The sequence below is a fragment of the Puntigrus tetrazona genome, chromosome 10 (genome assembly GCF_018831695.1).
Source record: "Puntigrus tetrazona isolate hp1 chromosome 10, ASM1883169v1, whole genome shotgun sequence".
NCBI classification, from domain to species: domain Eukaryota; kingdom Metazoa; phylum Chordata; class Actinopteri; order Cypriniformes; family Cyprinidae; genus Puntigrus; species Puntigrus tetrazona.
The window spans coordinates 1,897,521-1,921,284 of NC_056708.1; the positions used below are offsets into that span (position 1 = coordinate 1,897,521).

Below are 23,764 nucleotides of genomic sequence, written 5' to 3' on the forward strand. Positions count from 1 at the left end.
CTTTTTCTGTTGTACTCCAGTGTTTCGGGAATGGATAGCAATCGTGTTTCTGTTTTATTTTAGATGTACTAATGCTTACTTGTGGTTATAGTGCATGCTATATTGAATGTTATAGTGTTTTCACTGTTTGCATACAGTCCACTAGAGGGTGTGCTGGTGTTGTTTGTCTCAGACAAATGATCTTTGATTTTTTTTTTTGCAATAATAAACAACAAAGATTACAAAACATATATATATATATATATATATATATATATATATATATATATATATATATATAAATAAATAATAATAATAATAAATTATATATATATAATAAATTATATATATATATATATATATATATATATATATATATATATATATATATATTTATTATTTTATTATAATAATAATAATAATAAAAAGAAATGTACAAAAAATATTTTATACAAAATAAATAAATCAAAAAAGGGGCACGTGAATAAAGGTACAGTAGATAAAGGATAAATCTTAAACAAAGCACAAATTCTAGATGTTCTTATATCTTTCTCGTTAACAGAAGTAGAAATTGTATTTAAATACAATTGCAGTTATTATTTGAAGATGCTAAAGTGGGGTTTACATTTATTATATTGTATTATTCAATATATTATGTAAACTACATATTGTATTATGTATTTAGATAGATGAAGATAAAGGCCGTCTTAAAGGTAAACTTGCACATTTGTATCCTCAAATTTAAAAGACAGTTTAATACATGTTTCAATATTTCTAAAAATGGTTTATGAAGTTAAATATTCCCTGCATTGAACATATTTATTCATTAAGATTTTCAGGTTAAATTGTGATATAATATGTCTTAATAATTTAGATTTGATTTGGAAATAAAAAAAAAATGTAGTTCAAATCACTCAAAACATCTAGCTGCTCAAATAAGCATCTGGTGACATTTAGCTTTAGGCCTGTTTGCTTCAAGAATTTCCTTTTTATATATATTTAAATGTTTTAATCAATAATGTTGCGTGAAAACAGAAAGAAGAACGCATAGTCACGCGAGACTTTAAAGACGTCCATGGTTTGATTAAATCCGCTGGTCGGAGTCACGTGATCTTGGACTCACCTGCGCGCTCGAGGACACGCCCATACCTGGAAGATTCAGGAAATCTGGGATCGTACACAGACTCGAGCCGTTCAATCTTCTCTGTTGAAGTGTCCGGTCACGTACGGATCCCACCGAGGTGTTTCCGACAGAGTTCATGGGTCTTCAGGCCGCTCCTCTGAAGGTAGGCGCTTTCGCTCCGAAACGAGTTTGTTTCCGTGGCGTTTCCCTGTTGACTGGTTTCGGTTGTCAATTGTTTTGGGGGACGAGGCGGATTAAAACTTGTGTAATGTCGTGCGAACACAAAACAGCTGCTTTTAGGTCACGTACACGTTAAAGCGAACTTTTAATGAGGCTTGAGTTGGGTTTCGTCTCCTCTTGGACGCGGTCGCGCGCGGCGTGGCCTACTAAACTTTAGTGATTCATTTTTTTCCCCTCGCGCGCAGTTTCACCTCAACACCCTGCGGCTCTGAGACTCAACTAGTGTGCACCTTTTATTAGTAAACAAAAATCTACTGTATGATTGGTTTATTAATTAAACTTATGAGAAACTTACAGAAAGTCTAAGGAAATGTATTCAAAGAGCTGCTTTACAGAGATTTAAAAAAATGTTTTTGAGTGAAATCTCTTCACGGCTGTAGTTATCTGATTAAAGTTTCAGTAAAAACTGTAATATTATAAAAATTTGAAAGAACAATATTTATAATAAATATAATATAATAATTTATATATATATATATATATATATATATATATATATAAAATAAATAATAATATTTTAAAATGCTGTGTTATCACAATGAGGTGAAGCTGATTTCAGTGTCACGTGAAAACAGGAATCTTTCTGATTTCATGCTCAAACATTTTTTTATCAGTGTGTCATATTTATTTAAAGTGATTTGTGCCGCTTAGTGTTTTTGCATAATACGAAATCTATTTTGTGTGATGCATAATGATAACAAATGTTCAATAATAATAAAAAATAACGGCAAATATTTTGTACGATACACAACGGTTGAAAAATTGTGGGTTCAAGTTAGTTAAAATATTTTTGTTCTTTGAAATAAAAAGAGAATAAGAAGTTTATCAAAGAATCCTTAAAAAACAAAACAATTTTTACACGTATTTTTACTGCATTTTTAATCAAATGAATGCACCTTTAAGAGCAAAAGAGGAAAAAAAACCCTGTATTATATTAAGTGTAACTGTACAGGAGTAGTGACTGTGTTCAGTGGCACACCTGTCTTTCTTCATGACCAGGTGTGGGATGTGGTGGACAGCGCTGGTTAAAAAGGCACACACTTTTTCAGCGCCCAGAATAGTAATACAACTTCTCGTGCATCAAAAGTAACGATCCTTAAAGTCTTGCAGCCCTTATAAAATGGTATATACTGCATAACAGATATATACTGTACTTTAAGCCACAGCAATTTGCAGTAAACGGCCTTATATCATGAGTTACCGTTACAGGCCTGCACGTATTTCTGCTCGATGAGGTGTGATTGAAATGCCACATGATTTGTTTCGAGGGTTGGACGTACATCTGTCAGAGAATGGCAGTACATATGTGCGTTGCATAATGCCGATGTGATTCTGCGTGAGCCGGACACATGTGAAAGACCGCGGCTTACACCGCCACGCTCCGCTTACGTAAAGGCATTAAAGACCCGGGACAGTAGTTGGAATACCAAAAATCGCTTCACGTGCGAATATCTGGCATGACTACAATGTTTAAAACGCATCGTTGTTGCTTTGCATTTAATGTGATTCGTTTAAATGTAAAAAATTGCTATTACGTCCGGTTTCATAATTCATTTGAGGGATCTTCTGCACTTTATGAAATTAACTAGATTAGCATTTTTAGAAATATGTGGTATATTCTGACATGCCTTGCGAACGTTTCTAGTTATTTCAGTGTGCTGCTAATATTTCGGTATCTTCTGCGAAATAATGTTCGGGATGGTTTTGAATGATGTTCACGCGTGTGCTTTTTTGATGTCATGTTATTTAATGTTCCTCGAGCGTATTACAGAATGCGTTCAAGTTTGGACCGAGTCTGACATGTCTGAGAGGTTTTTACGTCGCGTCAGAGTCAGAGAGAAGGACAAAGTTCATCTGTTCACGGAGGTCAACGGTTTGGAAGCACGCAGGACTAATGTACACTTGGTTATCATTTGTAGCGCTTGCTAAAGACTGTCGTTCGTGTTGTGCTTTAAACAAACGCTAAATCCTTAGCATTAAACGCTGGAATGACACGTTCTACCAGAGACGAAAGTTTGGTTATTTGTTCACCGTCGTGTTGTTAATGTTGTTGCAAAAGCAGGCACGACTTTGTTTCTCTGTGCAGCATAAAACGTATTATTTATATCTTTAAGCATGATATTTTTGTTCAACAGTCAAAATTTCGGTGGCTGTTGTCTTCCGTGGTGTGGATTGAAAAGTTGTGTTTCAGAAAGGTTTGGGACAACGGGAGCGTGAGTAAACGGACAGAATATTTCTGTTTGGTTGAGCTGTTTCTCTTCAATTGTGTTGGTTGGAAAAAAAAACACTGTAACAAAAAAAACTGTTAACTGTAAATTACTAAAACATAAATTGATGTTCCCATAATTTCAAATTTTGTTTTTTATGTGATATCTTTAAAATCGCTGTTTCTCTCATCAGTTATGTTCATTAGGGTTACATTTAATTAGGGATGGATATCGAAATCCAGTAACCGGTATGTACCGAACTGAATCAGAACACAGATTTTGTCCTTTTTGGGGAAATTTGTTTATTATTGTTTTTATGTTTATGCAAGAATCGGTTCAGGCACCAGCCCTAGCCCTACATTTAATGTTGCTAAAGTAATGTTTTTTTTAGATATTTCGGTTTAATATTTCACCATGATGGTGTTTAGTTATGTTATGTTTATATTTAAAAGCTTGTGATGGGCTTTGGTTGATCACGTGACTTGGTGGTTATCAGTGTATTTCAAATGCACAAAATAGATTTTAGTACTGTTTTAGTGTATTGATAATATATCAGCTAATGAAATTACAGTATTTAACCGTAAATTAAACTTAAAATAGGGCTGAGCGATACTTATTGTCATCTTCACTGACAAGATGCGCATTACATATCGCACAATGATTATCATGCAGCCCTAAGCTAAAACGTTGTTACCGTATTATTTAAGGTAGAATCCCAGCAACCACAGCTGCTATTTTTTCACCATACATTTTACCTTTTTTTACCTTTACATTTTTAGTCTTTTATTGTCTCTTAACCTGCCGGGGTGAAGTGGTTACGCCGGTAGTGATACTGTGTAAGTGCTATTATTATGGCTAATGTAAGCGTAATAGGATCCGTGGCCGTGTGCAGACTTCTCCAGGCTTGTCTGCGTGAGTAAGGTCACAGCATTGCTGAAATCTGCTACAGGCTTCGGCATGTAAGTCTGACTGTACCATTGATAGCGCGGCCCAGCTGCCATCTGTGTGGATTTTTAAAGGTGCTTTGAGTCATGTGTGTTTACTATTACGCTTTTTATTAGTTCGCCAAAAAAAGAAAAACGTTTATGGTTTATGATGATCTCAACTAAGAGAATACAGATATCTTATTGTGGCAATTGTAGTTGACAGCCAATACTGGTTTATCAGTGCCGGCATGGCCAATATATACTCACAAATATTCACAAAAAATATACTTTTTTATACAATTATACTTTTTTTTTTTTTTGAAAATTAATTTTTCTATTACACATACTGAAGCCACTAATTCTCCAACCCCATATCTGCCTGGGGACTTGCAAACAGTTCATACATTTATGAGTTGTTTTATATATATTATTAATTATTCAGCATCTCTAGTCTGAATAATTCTCAAGTTTTCAGCTGTTTTAGATGGTTTTACAAATTACAAAAACACCCTTTGAAGCCGTTTAAGAGCAAATATTGAATGTTGTCAAACAACTGAAATTTATTTGAATACATAAGATATTTCAGCTGTATTGCCATTGCTGGAAAAAATAAAAGGTTATCCGCTTAAATCTTAACTACCCCCCCACCCACATTTTTGTTGGCGTATTACTGCAGCTCAGTTTTTTTTCTGCTCGTCTTCCAGCGAACATCAGCACTCTCTGTGGTCTCTAAATAATCTTGTTCCTAGTCTTTGAGTAGTTTTTGCATTTGAGCGGAGCGTCAAAACGTGACCCGCCAAACCATGCCTTAAGCGTTCAAACAGACCCTACGTTTGTAACCGAACCTAAAAATAGACGGTTTCAATTGCGGGGCTTTAGTCGGTTTGGATGAGTGTGAAGGGGATTTTAGAGCCCCTGCGCTTCGGCGGCACAATCTCCTCCTGCCCATAATCAAGTGCACAAACCACTGGACGATCGTTTCATGACATGCCGGATGGAGGAATAGGCCTGGATGCCAGGTTACTCCATCCCCGCACCAGAGTACTATGCTGAAAATCATCTCGGTGGTGGTCTGTTTGTGAACAGACAAATCGTGGGCATATGCGTGCGTGTATGCGTGATGGTGGATGGGTGATAATGGGCGCAGGCTAAGCCAGCAGCGGCAGAGGGATTACAGAGAAACGGGCCAGGGTGCATCCATGATCTGTCACGGCTTAGTACCACAATTATCCCCCCTCACAGCGTTTTCATTAGACTAATGTTTGAGATCCTCAGAATTATGTAAGAGTGACGCTCTGCCCAACGTGGTCGTTGTTTTTCTCTCTCTCTCTCTCTCTCTCTCTTTTTGCTCTCCTTGTCCTACGAGGAGAACGAAATGGGCATCTGTGAGATTCGCTCCTGCAGATGAAAATGAAAAATCGCCGCTTTCAGTGAGACCGTGCTCAGCTTTGTCAGTGATGTGGCGGCGTTATTAGTTGGTAAGCGGTGAGGTTGAGCGCGGCTGAGAGCCTCCGGAGATCTGAGGAACGGAGAAGAACCGGAGAACTTTTAAAATGAAGTACAAGAAATTCATCACCATCATGCAAGCGGCGGTCGGGATCGCGCCGCTCAACAAGCGCGAGCTGCTGCCACCCGGCCGGAGGCTGTGGAGACCCTCGGGGTGAGTTATGTAGGAGATACTATAGAGAGAAAAAAACTGGATTGAAAGCAGTTTGTGACTGACATATCTGGTGCATAATGATCAGGTGTATTTGGGTTGTGTAGTATACATCTACTCTAGTATAATTGGTACTCTACGTGTGACATGACTTGAAGTATGAGGTTTTTTTTAAATCTGTTTTGCTTAACGCTGAGTTCTGGGTGGTGCTTGGTAAACCCCATGCTAAGTATTAAACTTTGATACTTGGCTTATCTTGCATTGTTTGCGCTTCAAACACGAGTGATACCTCAGATCGTGTAACTTCTTGTGACTGAACTTAAAATGCAAAACTTCCTATGAACGTTAATTATGGCATGCAAGGTGTTGTATGTTTGTCGTAGGATTTGCTGAAGATTGCATTTAACTATTCTGCAATGATTCGTTTTAAGCGTGTTTTCACACACTGCATGCTTTAAGTGAAACGCATCAGAAAAGGAACCAGCTGTAATTGACCTTTAGTGCTTTTGATGTTCACAATGTAAGTGGACTTAAAAGGGAACTCAGTCAAACCACAAAAGGGCCCAAAGTGAATGTTTGTTTGGGGTCCTTTCTCTACCATTTTGGCACGCAAGCAATATGGTACCGGCATAGTGCATATCTCTGTTTATTCATATAGATTTAAAGTATGCATTGTGAAATTGAGCGCAAGTTGACATGGTAGTGACCAGAATACTAAGGCTGTGTCTGAATATGCCAATCTCCCCACTATACAGTGGACTGAAAGCAGTACATGAACTCAGCAGTATGTCTAAAAACATAATGAAAGTAGATAAAAATGATCTAATGACTTAATTACATGCAAGATTCTACAGTGTGCATCTAATGGAAACTTTACTATCCAATGAGGCCACTGGAGAGGATTTATGACAGAAATGATGATGTAGACCTATAGGTTACACGATAACAACAACTTCCCACCCCTATCCCGAACGGTGCATTTGAGATGAATCACTTTGTTTCCCAATTGCAAGTGGCTTTGGATACAGAGCATATTTTTTAAAAGTTCAGGTCAAGGCAGGTTTAGTTTTATTGTCGTTTCTGCTACATGTGTGGACATTGAAATGAGATACCGTGCCTCTCAGGACCACGGTGTTACGTGCTGGTTAACATGCACAGTGCGAAGAAAATGCAAACCGGGTCTAGCGCGTGTGGAAGACTGGACTTGATGTGATGCATGACTAAACTCTCAAAGCACTTCATCATGATTGGGGTCAGTGCTATGGGACCGTAATCATTCAGACAGGACACAGGTGACTTGTTTGGGACTGTAATTATGAAGGTGGATTTGAGACACGTGGGAACGACTGCCCGGCTCAGCGAGGTGTTGAAGATGTCTGTTAAGACATCCGTCAGCTGTGAAGCACAGACCAGGTGTGTTTTCAGGGCCTGCAGTCTTACGTTGGGTTATTCCTGAATAGGGTCTTCTGTACATCGGCTGGAGAAAGTACCTTTGGCTCTTGCCGTTTTGAGGGCTGTCTTGTTCCTTGGTCTGAATGCTTCGTCTCTGGTCTTCAGCAGCCCACGGACCTCTGCTGGCGTCCATGGCTTCTGGTTGGCACGTGCGGTGATGGTCCTGGTGGCTGTCACGTCGTCTACGCCCTTTCTGATGCAAGCAGTCACGGTTTCAGTGCACTCCTGCAGGTGTGTGTAGTTGTTGTAGGTGTCAGCCTCTTTAAACATGTTCCAGTCATGAAAGCAGTCCTGTAGCGCTGAGCTGGCATTGTCTGGCCATACTGTGATCTGCTTTTAAACCGGTTTGGCACGTTTGAGAAGTGGTCCGTATGCTGGGATTAACATATAACAGAGTTGTGGTCCGGGTACCCAAGGTGGGGGCGGGGTTTCCCCTTGTCTGAAGGACTCTCTTTAGGTTTGCATGGTTGAAGTGACCGGCTATGATGATGAAGTCGTCGGGGTTATTTGTTGTACAGATAACTGTACAGATAACTCCCGCGGCAGATAGACCAGTGGACACTTTACAACCATAAATCTGACGCTGCCTTGTGCAGGTAGTTGATAAGTAAGTACTTTCAAACAAGTACCTACTAGTGTTTCAGATGCAGCCGTCGAGGCTGGTTCTTTTGACCTGGATTCTCAGGAAATATAGGAATGAAAGCTGGGTTTCTATTTTATGCGTAGTTTTAAAAAAATGAGTAAGATCAACTTTTTATCGGGGAAGAAAAAAATAAACCACGCTGAAAACACATTTACCAAATAAATTCTTCCATCCGTATTGAAAAAGTTGGATCGTTCTGAAATGGATGAGCGATGTCCGTCGTCAAAGTACTTCTGTATAATAGCGTTCCCAAACAGCAGCAGCCGGCTCCGAAGGCAATGATTGCATTTGTTGTGGTTCGTCCCCTCGCTCTGAGGTCCAAGTAATTTATCATAATTATTATAATCAGTGGCTTCTCTTAGTTTTGTTAGTGATATTTAGTGCCAGTTTGTCAGGAAATGATGCATTTGTTCTCTTGGACGGTGCTTTTTTTTTCTTAAATCTTCTTTGTTTTACGCTAAATTCCAGTTTTGCGCATACATTTGAATTTTCGGATGGAAACATACTGGTGTGCATTTCATAGGACTATAATAATACAGTAAAAGCAGCAAAAGTGTACAGATTAGTATATTAGTACCTTTTGGAAGAGCACTGCCCCTTTTTTCTGAGATATCTAGGCTCAAGACTATCAATAAAAAGCTACAGGCCGATTCAGACATCAGTGGCGAGTCTTAATTAGCCGTTCCAGTCTCTCGAACCCAAGGACTCGTTGCTGAAACAATAGCTCATCCCTTCTGGCTACTTTGCCGGCTAAGACCCCATGAACTCGTCTGAGCAGTTACGCTAAACAGCGCAGTTAATAATGACATTTTTCTGGCCAAGGAGATCAAGTGTACTCTATTCAGAACAGGCACTTACACTTGTTTCGTGAATTGTAATACAGTTTCTTTATGTATTCAAAGCACTTTTGTTAAGCTAAGTTCTGTATTTGCTTGTCAGACCAAGCTACAACAAAACATGCTGTCTGATCAGGTGTAATTCCAGGGTTAAGCAATTTATTTACATGCACACACACGCTAACATTTAGTAAACACGTGTTGGCTATTAACAGATCCACTTTCGAGTGAGTACTGTGCATACTGTTAGAAATACAGAATTTTATTCCGAAAAGATCTCTAGGTGTAGCTGATTTTGCAATGGCTAACTTTTTTTTTTTTGTTGTTGTTGTTGAGTCTGATTATTGTTATTAACTAAAAAAATGTCTTTTTACAGTGACCAGTCCAACCAAATCGAGTTATTCCGGTCACGCCGTTCCAAAAGGCTTTCCTTGACCCACGAAGCTCAGTATTTGTGTCTGCGACGTCTCTCTGCTCCCAGCTACCCGGCCCTTTTACAGGTACTACACACAATTTCTCATGAAAACGTACATGATTATTATTCTTCATCTTGCCTGTGCTGGCTGACATGTGTTTTGTACGCTGTTCAAACTAGTTCGTGCACCAAGTTTAAATACATCAAATTAGTGTTTTGTTTTGATTATTATTGTTTATAAAATGGTATTTTTTTATCGTAGAATGTTTATATTTGGTTTTTATGTTAATCTTATATGGTATTTTTGATTATTTATTTTATCCATTTAATTATTTTTCCTAAGTATGAACTTTGTTTGCCATTCGTAGCAGATATTTCTTGCTTTCAAATATACAACTTTTTCTGTTTAATTTCTTTACTTGCCTCAAGAATTAAGAGGAACTCGCATCAGTGTTTTTAAGAGGAAGTTTAAAAGTGAGAAGTTATTCTTAGTGTTTAATATTTTAGTATTTAAAAGTGTTTAATATTTTTTTGTATTTGTGTTTTTATATATATATATATATAATTTTTTTTTTTTTTTTTCTTTTTTAATTTATTTATTGACACTTAAATGCCAATGACAGAAAAACATTTTTACTGATATGAAATGTGGACATTTTGATATCTTTTACATGCACCAATGTCTCTTTTGGCCACTGTGTGAAGTTATGTTGCATATTAAAGTCAGTCAGTCAGTGGTTGTAAGTTTAGTACTGCATTTTACTCTAAACAGTCACTGGATGAATTGAAACTGTAGTTGTAGAATCCACATTTGCTTGTTTGTTGTTAGTGCCATTGTTTGGGGGCCTTTTAGGGCTGTTGCGAAATATACCTCAGGTGTGTTTATATTAATTATACTTAAGCACTTAAACAAAGCTACGCATGCTTGACGCAACAGCCAGCAATTATCTCTCCGATGAAGCCTCTCTTTTCATGTGCATTGCGTGTCCAGCGCTAATTTCAGAAACTTTAACGACAAGAGAAACAACTTTTAACTTTATAGCGGTGGCTTTATAATGTTTACCGCCACGTAAACGCGCCGTCCTTGAAGTTAACGTCTCATTCGGACATGATTAAAATCACCGAAAAGCTCTTATTCCCTTACCCTACATCTCCAAGTATAACTAATCTTTTCCGAGCAGGGCTTTAGGGAGTTTGGAATACCAAACGTTTTAACCATCGGAGAGATTATCCCTTAGAAAATGCGCAAGTCCTGCAGCCGGGAAGACTTGACTTATGAATATTAATTACGCAGATGACGCGTCTGGATGCTTCAGTAACGTTGCTAGGCAATACCGGCGCGTCCTAATTAATATTCATGAGCGAAGGCTCCGCCAGTATGCAAATGCAGTCAATAGATAAGGAATTTTGGAACAGTCCATTGTGTCTCGCAGGGTGCGCTGTGAAAGAAATACAGTATTACTCGTTGCTTAATTACTCAAATCATGTCTACCCATCTATAGGGGCGAGGTAAAGCCAGTTTAAAGCGAGTACACGGGTATTACTCGCACACTAAATAGAGGTTAAGATACGCTGGATATCGTTTCCGCCCCCTAGTGATTTATTGGTACGGTCGGGATTTACAGTACAATAGTTCAAATGTTTGGGCGCTTGTGTGGTCGCTATTCAGAGGTTTCGGAGTTATTAGCTATACGTTTTATTTACTCGTCATGAAATATTGAACCATTTACATCGAGTAAACATCGTTGTTTTACAGTTTAGTGCAGTTTGCAAGATGCCTGTAGTCGTGGAGAGGCGGCTCTTTCTGAGTAGAAATGTTAAGGACTATTGTCATGTGAGTACTGTTAAAACCTGTTCAGTCCGTTTATTTTAATTTCACAGAGAGTGCCTTTTAACGTAAACTCTGTTTTCTGAGGTCCACACTTGTTTCCGTCCACCTTTCACGGACAACCACCTGCTTCTTATAATACCAAACAATAGCGATGGAGGTAACGGCCATAAAACACTTCACGTTACTAGGACTGTTTTTTTTTTTTTTATCGCAAGCGACGAATAAAATTAACATGTTTAAAAACAACTTGTAAATGTCGTGAAGTACCACCACTGATTTTAATAAGTATACTGGACCTTTTTTTTAGTGAATAGTTTGTTTATAATGCGCTAAAGCTAACACGCTTTTGGGAACATGCTAGGCGCAGGAATGCTAGTGTGTGTTTGATCAATTATTTAATGTTGTTTATAATCATATTTTTTTAATATGGAGAAAAAAGGGATTAACATTTTTAAAGTGTCACCAGTAGAGGGACCATCATACCAGTCTTACATTACATTAACATCATAATCTGTCAGAGCCTACACTTCTTTTAGCAGTTATTATTTTAGCTGTTACTATGCATCTGAAATTAATTTTAGATAATTTACTTGTCCATTAGTATTTCTCTTTTTAACCTATCTGAACCGAACAAATCCCCCCAGAGAGCACCTCAGAAGAGCTCCTTTTTTTCCCCCTTCTGTGTTTACACTTTACCCAAACCTGGATTGGATTTATGCTTTTTACGTAATGTTCATCATACAGTAAGACTCGCGTGCATCATCTGAAATGACTTTTACATGTTTCACTAGAAATATATATACGTTGGGCCTTGGATTGAAAGCCGCCGTTGACTGATTTCATTCTTTTTTTGAGGGACACAGACGGCTAAAGCTGCTTATCTATAATGCAGAGGGAATTCTGTCTACTGCTGCTGTCTGCACACATTGTGCTTGCTCCATCTAAAAGCACACTGCATACGGTTCAGCATGCTTCCTGATGGCTCAGCAGTGGCATACCTTGCTTGATTGAACTGCAAATGCTTTAAAATTGAAGATGCAGCGTCTATTAAAAGATGGAAGATTTTTGCTTCTGTTTAGATGAGAACTAACGTTTCACAGATCAAAAAACACTTTTTGCTGTCATAAGGCCAGGCGGACTTGTGCAGTAGTTATCTTTTGCCGCGCAGTCACGCTTTTTAATTAGTTTTATTGCATGGTCATTGGACGGTTGTTTTTGAACACGGTCATTGATGGTTTTCTTGTGCTGACCTTTTCTGATCACTCCCTCTCGTTGCTCGTTGCTTCTCATAAGTTTTGTCCACTGCCATTTCCAAGCAAAATGGGTTTAATTGTTCAAAGTTTACATTGGCTGACTTTATTTAGTTTTTCTGTTGGTTGGAGAGAACCTGTTAAGTGTCCGTTTCACACTTTTTTTTACCAAATTAGTTAAAAATAAGTTACTATTTAAAGTTTTACCATTCTATCATCATCATCATTTCATACTGTAACCAAATGGGATTTATTTAACGCAGTGAATTTATAAGATTTGTTAGTTTACTTTTAAATGCGTTCTGTGCTTTCCGAGTTCAAGTTTTAAATAAATCATGCTTGCAGGGAAAGATTGCTTCATTAAGTACCATTTAAAAGTAATAATTAAGTAATAATTTATTATAGCAGTAAAGACATTAGAAATAAAAAATACACAATTTTCACAAAAATATGAAGCAGCACAATTTTTTTCCAATATTGATGATGATACTAAGCAGCCAATCGGCATATTACAATTATTTATACACATCAGACTGGAGTATTGTTGCTTTAAAATTTAGGTTTCATCACAGTAATCGTAAATTACTTTTTTTTTAAAAATACACGATTGTATTTTTAATCAAATAAATCCCACTGACCCTTGTTTTCCCTTACCTATCCAATCCAGTTCATTCACAAATGGTTATTTTATGCAGAAATTCATACATGCATACATAATGAGTATAGTAAAGTATAACGCAGCCACAAAGCTATTTAAGTTTTTAAGTAGAAGCTGTTAAGGCTCTAATATCAATAATAACATTGTCAGTTTTCTCAATGTTTTGGATGGTACAGTTGCAGAACAGTGAGCATAAAAATTCAGAAGAGCACAGGAACTGAATCCCGTTCACACTTCAGTCTGTGGCTAGGACTGAGAGCTCGGAGACCTGCTGTTGTACGACGCAGCGATACAAGCTCAGTTACAGTGAGAAATCAATTCTCTGACATCGTTCATCAGTAATCTGTTCTGGTTATCACAGTTAAAGAGAATTGAGGGCAGCTCGTATGCCACACGTTAATCCCGTCTTGGATAAGATTTGAGGCCGAGTTAGAAAGCCGTTATAGATCAAAGAACGTTTATGATGCTTAGTAGCGCGCAGTGTACTAAAATAGCACTATTAAATTCGCAAATGAGAAAATAGCGGCGCTCAGGTGCTTCAAACCCCATAATCCTTCTTAATTGTAATTAAAAAGCGACGCTCAACCGGTTAAAAAGCTCTTCTTGCAGAAATCCTGATCCAAAAGCATCTGCGTTTTAAAGGTGGCACTCGCCTTCCGTCAACGTCAACCCAGACAGAGCCGTATCGTTGGAAGAATTGAAATGAAATTTTAATTTAATAGCTCCGCAGTAGACGGCGTCTCGCCTGCCCCGTTTTTTTTTTCTATTTTTTTGCGCCGTGGCTGTCGCGGGTCGCTGTGGACAGTGGGATTTGCGCAGAATGTAGGCCAGCGGCATCAGTCTTACGTCAAAGGCAGACAGATGCATTGTGCCGAGGGGTGAAGCGTTTGGCCCAGAGACGCTGCGTTCACGGCAGAGGTGACAACATGAAGACGGTCCTCTCGCTGCACAGGAAATGGGTGCACACCATCAAGGCCATTCGCATCCTCCAGGGCATCGTAAGCACGCTTTCTGCTCTTTTAGCTGCACAACTTCACCCGTTCGTGGGCTGTTTGGGTGAAGTCTAAGTTTTAGCTTGAGTTTGTTTGGTTGTGACGTTTTTGCTAAATGCCTTGACGTCTGCTGTGAACGTATGCGTCGGCGTAGGAGCGCATGGGTAGGAAGCTCTTTAGGGATTCTTTACTAAACAGTGCAATGTAATTCATGTGTGCAAAACGTTAAAATACTTGTATACGTTTCTCAATCAGTTCATGGATTTTTATTGTCATTATGATGCATAGCAATACACATCTTTGTTGCGTTGCGTTACATACACTGATGCATTTTATAATTTGATGTAAAGTTTTAGGAATAAGGTTTTCATTATGTTTATGACACTGTGATGAAGAAACTAGGTGATGATGTTTTTTAGTTTTTTTTATTTTATTTTATTTTTTTATATATATATAAAATCTGTGATGAGAGTGATTTAAACGCACTTTAAAAGCGTTTTAAGCTTAACAGTTGCTCAGTGTGCTATTGCTATTCATGTTTCTAGTTTACAGTGGCAACAAGTGGAACATGATTCCAAAGTTTCCCAAAATGTTTTGATGTAGTTCACACACAGCTAATAATTATAAAATAATTTCACATTTTTGAGCAGATTTTTCGTTTTATTATTGTGCGCTTAAATTTATATATATATATATATATATATATATATATATATATATATATATATATATATATTTATATATATATATTTTTTTTTTATTTATATATATTTTTATATTTTTTTATATTCTCACACACACGCATATATACATGTGTATTTATATTATATATGAATGTATAATATTTAATATAACAGTTATACAAGAAAAATGTTGCGTGTGTCTTTTATATATACACAGTACACACATATATTATGTAAACACAAACTTTTATTTTGAATTGATCGCTATTGATTATTTGACAGCAATAATAAAAAGTATATAAAAATAAAAACATACACTACAATATTACTTTAATATGCAAGTAGGGCAGTATAGAAACCAACATAACAAGCTCGTGTCAGTCCACTGACCTAAAATGCTAAAATTGCTTTAATTGTTCAGTGAGTATCAAATCAGTAAGAACACTAAATTGTTGCTTAAATGGAAAAAAAGGTTCAAATTGATTCTAGATTGTTTGGGTATAACCTCAAAAGCTAAGCCTTTTCATTTGAGACACCTTTTTTGAAACGGAGACCCCCTCGGATGTTACATGTTCAGTGAGGTGCATGTATTATAATGACTTGAGGAAAGCGTGATCGTCTTGGAGGTGTTTTAGAGTTTAGTTTGATGAACTAGGGCAGTAGTGGTCTTTCAGAGCATAGCATGAAGGAAAACCAAGAAACTGAAATCATTTATGCACAAAATGCTAAAAGGCATCGTTTGTGGATTGTGGGTTGAGAATTATTTAGGGCAATACTGGGATTCATATTTGCCCGAGGAGATTAAAGAGCAACAATCATAATCACCCAGCGTGCACACGGACGGATGAAGAGGTAACTGGAGGCGCTTCATGGTGCGGGACGTCACGTGGCTCTCAGACGGTGTTTATAGTGTTTAACTCGCTGACCAGGCTTCCTTTTAAAATAATTACTTTCAAATAATGCAGGCTTTTTATTTCAATGGGGTCATTCCATACATTTGTTAATCCTTGTATTTTTTTTCCCTAGCAGTCCAGATTTATTTATTTTTATTTATTAAATTGTTCTTCCAGATCTCTAATTATTTCTGGTTGACTATGTATGCATATTTGAGATCTGCAGTTCAGTCTGACCATGGGGGTGATCGGATGAGCTCGTGTAAATGGGTTTGGAAGAGAAACGTTCATATACTTTTTCACTGTGGCAGCACCACGCTGCAGATTTTGCTCAGGAGATCACTGATATCTGCTGTAACTCGACTCTGTCCGTCGCTGTCCTACATCAAGCCTGTTCATACCGTTTCAGAACCCAGTCATGGAGGAGACGGTGTGGGAGCAGTACACTGTGACCCTGCAGCGGGTGAGTACTTTCTCTCAAAAGACTTTACAGTCGATTCATTGGAACGCACAATAAAATGTCATCTGTTTTTTTCAAGGAATTTTTTTTTTTTTTTTTTTTTATGCACCTGTCAGGATTTTGGTCTTTTTGATTATTCGCTAAAGTGTTGTTAATGACTAGTGGAGCGAAAACACGCAGAAGACACTGTTAAATGTTTCTTTTGTAGCACTTTATGTACGTGTGTGTCAATAGATTTCAATTACAATCTTTTTTTTTTTTTTCGCAAAATATCGAACTTTACGATATTATTCCTGTCTATACCCTGAAGGTTTTTACAGAGGAATGTATAATTCGCTTAATTATATGCATCGTTTTAATCTCCCCAAAATAGTGAAAATATAAGTGTTTTCTTTCCATTAAAAATTAGTCGCCCAAAATCCCCTCTCTAAAAACATTTGGTTCTAATTCATAAAAAGTTCAATTGTTTAAATTTTTGCACTATAAATGCATGCAAATTAGTGCATATATTTTATTAATGACTAATTTGCATTTCGAAACCTAATATTTTAGAAAATTTGTAATACAAAAAATGTTTGCTGTTATCAAATAGCTGGTTAAATAAAAAAAAATGTTTTTACCTTATTTACCTGCAATGTCTGGCCTTAAAGAAATAATACTTTCATGCATTCAGTTTATCAAAGGTGATGGTAACATTGTTCTCTCTCAGCAGAAAGCATATCATCTTTGCTTCATCCTCTTCATGAGCTATATCACTCAAATACTTTTAATGTTTGTCTTAAAGACTAAAGGTGTCATACCCAAAATACCAGGAAACCGAGTCACGTTTTAATTACTCTTTGCAGCATCATCTGCGTGAATTACGTGTCTCATTGTTGTAAATGAATAACTAACTACGGATTCATGCACAAGATAAAATTGACTCTTTGGTGTATAAACAGGACTCCAAGATGGGCTTTGGCATTGCTGTGTCTGGAGGGAGGGATAACCCGAATGAAGAAAGTGGAGAAGCTTCGATTGTCGTGTCTGATGTGCTGCAAGGGGGTCCTGCAGATGGCTTGCTTTTGTAAGCTCTGATATATTAAACACATCTCAGCCTTTTTTATAAGATCTGTAATCCTAAAAAGTGCTATATAAAGTAAAAAGCTGTTGTAGGGTTGTCAGGAAACCAATGCATTTTCACGATTCTCGGCGTCGGTTTCCACACTGAAAAAAAATTCCTTTGCTAATGAATGCACTCATTTAATTTCAAAAGATAAAATGCAATTTATATTAAATATGAATAAAATAAGAACCACTAAATATATTCCTTTTTTTATACATTGAAGTATATGCATTATAGTGATTATGATTTGGTTTATATTAACGCTTTTTAATATACAAATGTTAATTAAATGTCAAATTATTAAACGCATCTAAAATATGTTTTGTTTACATTTATGTATGTGTGTGTACAGTATATATTTATTTTTATTTATGTATTATATAAATACATACAAATTCAGTATAATGAAAATATTTGCGTAATTTATATTTACAAATATTATTGTTATAGCACTACTTGAAAACAAAACATTTTAAAAGTGAAAAAAGAAACTTGTTTATATAAATATTAACAAATTAAAACAATGGTATGTGTATGAATTTAGTTGTAAGCAATTGACAATTGCTGAAATTGCATTTCATGTCATTGTTTGCATTTTATTTGTTGTTTGCCATCACTATTATTCAAGATTTTAATTGTTTTATTTGTGCTGGTTGCTTAATTGGTTGTGATTTTGAAGTCTCTTTCTGATGTGTTTGTGTAGTGAAAACGACCGAGTGATCCAGGTCAACAATGTGCCCATGGACGGGGTGCAGCACACCTTCGCAGTGCAGACTCTCCGCAAATGCGGCAAAGTAGCCAAAATCGTAAGTGAAACTTTCAATTTCAGTCATAATAAAGATTAAAGCTTTAGTTCGCCCCAAAATTGAAAATTACTGTGTTCTACTCACCTTCGTAGCAACTTGTGTATATGACTTTCTTCTTTCCGAAGAATCTAATCAGTTATATTAAAAACTGTCCAGCCCCCTCCAAGCCTTTCCATTGAGATAAACAGGTCAACAGTTCAGAAGACATGAAATATCCATAATAAAAAGTTACTCCCACAGCTTGAGGGGTGGGGTTGAATAAAGGCCTTCTATAGAAAATCATGCCTTTTTAAGGTTAAATATCCGTATTTCAAATGTAATAAACCCTTTGACTGTGGCACATGGAAGCAGTCTTGAATAAAGTCACATTCACCTAGGATGCTTCAAGGGGAGTAAAACGCAGTCTTGGTATTTAACGAATAATCATGTATTCCCCATCTTTCATCAGACGGTAAAGAGATCAAGAAAAATTCCCGTCAGCATGATGAAACGCGCGGCGTCCCCAGACGACCGCGTCTTCAGCGGCGACTACAACGACGACTACGACCACGACCGCCGCAGCAGCGTCTACAGCGGCCGCAGCTACCCCGAGCGCGACGCCAGTCTGGAGCGCGAGCGTGACTACGACCGCAGCCGCGGCAGGAGCCTGGAGCGCGGCGTGAGCCCCGACAGACAGTACAGACGGGACGGCAGCCGCGGCCGAACGCTGGACCACGAGCGCAGCCCCGAGCGCCGCTACCGGAGCGAACACAACCTGGATCGAGACCACAGTCCGGATCGCCGCTACCGGAGCGAGCGCATGCTGGACCGCAACTACAGCCCCGACCGACGCTACCGCAGCGAACACGACCTGGACCGAGAGCGGAGTCCGGACAGACAGTACCGCAGCGACCGGACGCTGGACAGATCGCACAGTCCTGACGCTCGCTACAGGCCGGAACCGGCGCCGGGATACAGCAGAGAGAATTTAGCCAGCGACCTCGAGCGCAGGAGGTTCGACCCGCGGAAGGACGAAGCCATGAGGAGGAGCGGCAGTCGAGACCGGCTGGATCACTCGCCCTCGCCTCCACAACGACACAATCCTCTGGAGAAGCCACTCAGCGTTACTCTACTGAAGAACCGGCCTAATGATGGTAGATACAAAACACCATTTTTTGTTTGCATTATACATGTGTGTATTTATTATGTACAAATAAATACATATAGTATGTTTTCAAAATATTTATGTCTATATTTATATCAGTGCTGTCAAACAATTCAATTATTATTATTATTATTTTTGCATAATATGTCTTGTGTATATTTATTAAGCATATATAAATACAGACATATATTTATTTCTGTAAATACATGTATATATTTTGAAAATTGACTGTGTGTGTATTTGTATTTACATAATGTACACAGTACATGCAAACAAACTTTTTTTGGATGTGATTTAATTGTTTGACAGCACTTATTTATATTATGATATTATAAAAATATTAAATATATAAACATTTTGCATGCGCGTGTGTGTTTATATGTACATAATAAATATGCACGGTACATCTGTATTGTGAAAACAAAACTTTTTATTTTTTCATTTTAACAGCACTAAGTCCCACTAACTGTTTATTTGTTTCCAGTTTTAACCTGCTAGCATCTAACTTCACGTTTTCTCATACCTGTTCAGAGTATGGCCTTCGTCTTGGCAGTCAGCTGTTCATCAAAGAGATGACGAGCACTGGCCTGGCGTCCAAAGAAGGCAAACTACAGGAAGGCGACATTATTCTGAAAGTGCGTCTCTTGAACAACCACACAGAAAACACACCACAACGTTTGTAGCCTATATATACAAAATATATAAGCTTATGGGCTACAAAATGCACTTTGCATTGCACTAGCAAGCACTACTTCTTTGTTTTTCATGTTTTTGCTCACCAAGCAATTTTTAATGCTCACCAAAGCTGCATTTATTTATTTCAGATATATAGTGAACACGTGTGTGTGTGTGTGTGTGTGTGTGTGTGTGTGTGAATACATTTTAAATGGCAGCATCTATTTGCACTAAGGATAAATAGTGATAAAAGTTAAAATAGCATTTTTTTGTGAAGTATTAATCTATTTACACTAAGTGCAAATATCTATAAATTCTATATACATTGTTAAAATAGCTAAATTTTCTACTGTTTATATTACTTGTGGCAATTATATGCATCTCAGTATTGTAGTACATTATAAAACGGTATGCAATAATAACTTTTGTAAATGAAGTGTAAAATGTCAATTTAAATTATTAAATGGTTGGCACCTTATTGGGACAATAAAACCCTCCCTAAAGGTACCATAACCCTGCAAGACACTTTGTCCAACATTTTGACTCTTTCCTTCAGTTTTACTGAAAATAAATGCTTTTCTGATGCGATTTGAAATCTGAAAAGGTAGATTTTTTTTTTTTCTCAAGTTTCTCAATTGCTTCAAAACGAATGAGACACATTTCATCTGTACCACCGGAGCTGATGACAGTCAACAGTCTGTTGTAATGTTGACTATCCCAATTACACTTTTTGCAATTTGTTTTAAAAATTGTCATTTATTTCTGTGATCAAATGAGGAATTTTTTGCATCATGTTAGCGTCACATGATTTCATGCAATCATATGCAGATTTGTTGGTCAGGAAACATCTCTTATTATTATCAGTGCCGAAAACAATTGTGACGCTTCCTGATTTTTTGCAAATATTCAAAGGAACAGCATTTATTTGAATCATTACTGTCACTTTTGATCAACTTTGATCAAGTATTCATTCATACAAGATATATTTTTTTCCTTAAAATTAGTTGTAGTTTCTTTTTTAATGAGACTTTTCTCTGTGTGTCAGATCAACGGGACGGTCACAGAGAATCTGTCTCTGAGCGACGCAGGGAAGCTGATTGAGAAGTCTCGTGGGAAGCTGCAGCTGGTGGTGCAGAGAGATCGCAGTCAGGTGCTCATCAGAGTCCCACCAATGGCAGACAGCGACTCGGAAATGGATGGTGAGTAGATCAAAACACCTACAGGTGAACAACAGCCTTGAAGCTTTGCATTTCATGTTAAAATTTTGGAGTGGGACATATCAAAGGGCAAGTAGTTTTGGGGGTAAATGTAATTAGCTTTATATATATATATATATATATATATATATATATATATATATATATATATATATATATATATATATATATATATAAACCTTCAGGATATAGACAGGAGTAAAAAAAACTTAAGACATATGTACAGTATAGTGACTTATTTCATGTGGTATTTGGCGAAACCCAGCCTTAATCTCTAAGTGACCTCTGACCTCTAGCCTTTTTTTTTTTTTTTTTTTTTTTGGACTGCTGTACTGACACTGGATTGGAAAGAAGGGCTTTTGGCTTTGGGAGGATTACATAAACCCTACCCATAATCCAAAGCTTATGAAAAATGTCATTTTATAAACTCTAGTAAGACTTGTACCACGTTTTTTGGAAGTAGTTTGTTCTTCTGAAAATCCTCCACGTTGGTTTTTACATCAAATAGTAAGATGTAGGTTTGAAGGAAAACAAATTCTAAGCGACAATGTTCCTCTGAGTTTCGGGATTCAAACCTTTTTGAGAGTTTGGTGTAAAAGCCATCGTGCACCGTCAACATGTCGGTGCTTTAAAGCAAGCTGATGATGATGATGTGCTGCATGTGTGTGTTTCAGATATCTCCGAGATCGAGTCGTACCGCTCCTATTCTCCTCAAGAGGATCGGCGGAGTCATCACTCAGACCTCTCCTCACACTCTTCTAATGAGAGACTGCAGGACAAACAAAGGTAATGCACTTATTAAGAGGTCAGCTGTCACTGATTGACCAGACTGCAACACAATAAGGCTCTGTTTGTTCACATTAGCATGCTACATTAGTTAACATGAACTAACATTGAAAAAAAAATTCAAAAGTTGTTTAGGTTACTATTATTTAAAGGACCTGAGCTAACATGATCTAACAGTGAACAGTTACCTGACAGATTAATACAAATTTAATAAATGTTCTGACAAATGCGTTTCTCGTTGTGTGTTTAATGTAAGTTAATGCATTATCCAAGTTAGTTACTCAAAATAATTGATTTGCTATTTAAACTGCTGTCAAGCAACATTTTAAAACTAATATTGAGGATATTAAGAGGAAAGAAGCGCAAGCATCATTGTATGATTTTTTTATTTTTTTTTTCTCCAAATGAAATGACGACACGTTGAACAGAAATGTTCCAAAAGCTAATGCATGGAAGTAATTAATTTTCTTCTGTTGGTAGAGATGAGCCTCCTAACAGGCTGGCTAAAATGGGAGCGATGCCGACTCCGTTCAGAGCGGCGCCGGTGGATCTCCCGCCTCCGCCCATAGAGAAGGAAGAACCTCGCAGCGAGTCTCCAGGTACCACGTTTACACTACACCAGGGGGTTCACTTTTTATTATTATTATTAGCTTACGAATGGTATACGTCTGAAGGCATACCATGTATATGATGACCACCTGACACTAGATCCGTTGCTGGACAGTAGATGTGATTTTCAGGGACATTTCGGGACCCGTGTAAGATAGATACATCCACTACAGTTATACTAGCGATTTACATTTGTCAGACGTGCATATTTATGTTTCTAAGCACGTTGGAAGTAAGCGAGAGAAAGCGAGTGCATTTTTTCCAATCAACAGACATGCATGGCATTTTCTCAATAGGAGACGCGTTGGACAGAAGGTGAAAATACCGCGCAGTAGGCTTACAACGCAGAGCGGAACGGGTTGTCATCGTGATCATTTACCAGCTCACTAACTCCCTGCAATTCACTGACTGACCACCAGGGGTCCGCGAAGCCCACTTTGAATTTTTTATTGAAAACTGAGTTTTTTTTAATGCACTGGTTTCAAACTTGAGCCCTGGAGGGCCACAGCTCCGCACGGTTTAGCTTCGACCCTAATCAAACACACCTGCTTAGGCTAATCGGGGTCTTCCGGAGTAGTAGAAGCTGAAAAAAGCAGGTGTGATTTAGAGCTAAACTCTGCCCTCCAGGTATTGCAGGATAGAGTTCGAGACTTGAATGCAATATGTGTTCACTTTCAGCATGTAGAATCGGATGAATAGAAGAAACGGATGATGAGATCAGGTGTGTTTTTTTTTTATTATTCAGTTCCTGTGGTAAATGCTGCTCCAAAAAGTGTTCCAGTAAAAGCCAAGCCTCTGCCAAAGGTCCCCCTGCAGCCCAGTCTGGAGGAGCAGGAGATATACGGGTTTGTACTGGATTCACTCTTGGCTTTTGAATTTAGATTTTAAAAGTGTCCCTATTACGGGGTTATGAAAGGTTTAGATTTTGCACACTAATTTTCTTATAATAGGCATTTATTTGTTGCGTGACACTAATGTGCAGTGATTGGTTGATTTGGTTTAAAGCAGTCTGAGCTTTTAACTCTCCAAAGTCAGCACCTAGTGGTGAATAAGCAATTAGCATTTTCATTCAGACCAACACGAAAAGACCAACTAGTGAGCTGCAATATGCTAATGATTTGTGTTGATGTCAACATGTTACAGTTTCTTTTGAGAGACGGTACACACGGTGCACTTT

At 37.6% G+C, this 23,764-nt stretch overlaps 1 protein-coding gene across 2 annotated transcripts in view; it reads left to right on the forward strand.

The window, feature by feature from the left end:
* The first annotated feature begins 1,113 nt into the window (after window positions 1–1,113).
* Window positions 1,114–23,764, forward strand: part of tjp2a (tight junction protein 2a (zona occludens 2)) — a 29,589-nt gene continuing 6,938 nt past the window's right edge. Inside the window, exons 1-11 of one of the 2 annotated variants that reach the window (XM_043250284.1) lie at window positions 1,114–1,265; window positions 9,440–9,563; window positions 16,195–16,248; window positions 17,187–17,311; window positions 18,054–18,156; window positions 18,605–19,289; window positions 19,832–19,935; window positions 21,021–21,174; window positions 21,867–21,978; window positions 22,459–22,577; window positions 23,333–23,432. In XM_043250284.1, coding sequence (XP_043106219.1) covers window positions 16,204–16,248; window positions 17,187–17,311; window positions 18,054–18,156; window positions 18,605–19,289; window positions 19,832–19,935; window positions 21,021–21,174; window positions 21,867–21,978; window positions 22,459–22,577; window positions 23,333–23,432 — 1,547 coding nt within the window. In that variant the 5' untranslated portion in view covers window positions 1,114–1,265; window positions 9,440–9,563; window positions 16,195–16,203. Of the gene's footprint in view, window positions 1,266–3,265; window positions 6,136–9,439; window positions 9,564–16,194; window positions 16,249–17,186; window positions 17,312–18,053; window positions 18,157–18,604; window positions 19,290–19,831; window positions 19,936–21,020; window positions 21,175–21,866; window positions 21,979–22,458; window positions 22,578–23,332; window positions 23,433–23,764 lie in introns of those variants that run through there. The other variant, XM_043250283.1, reaches the window with a different exon arrangement.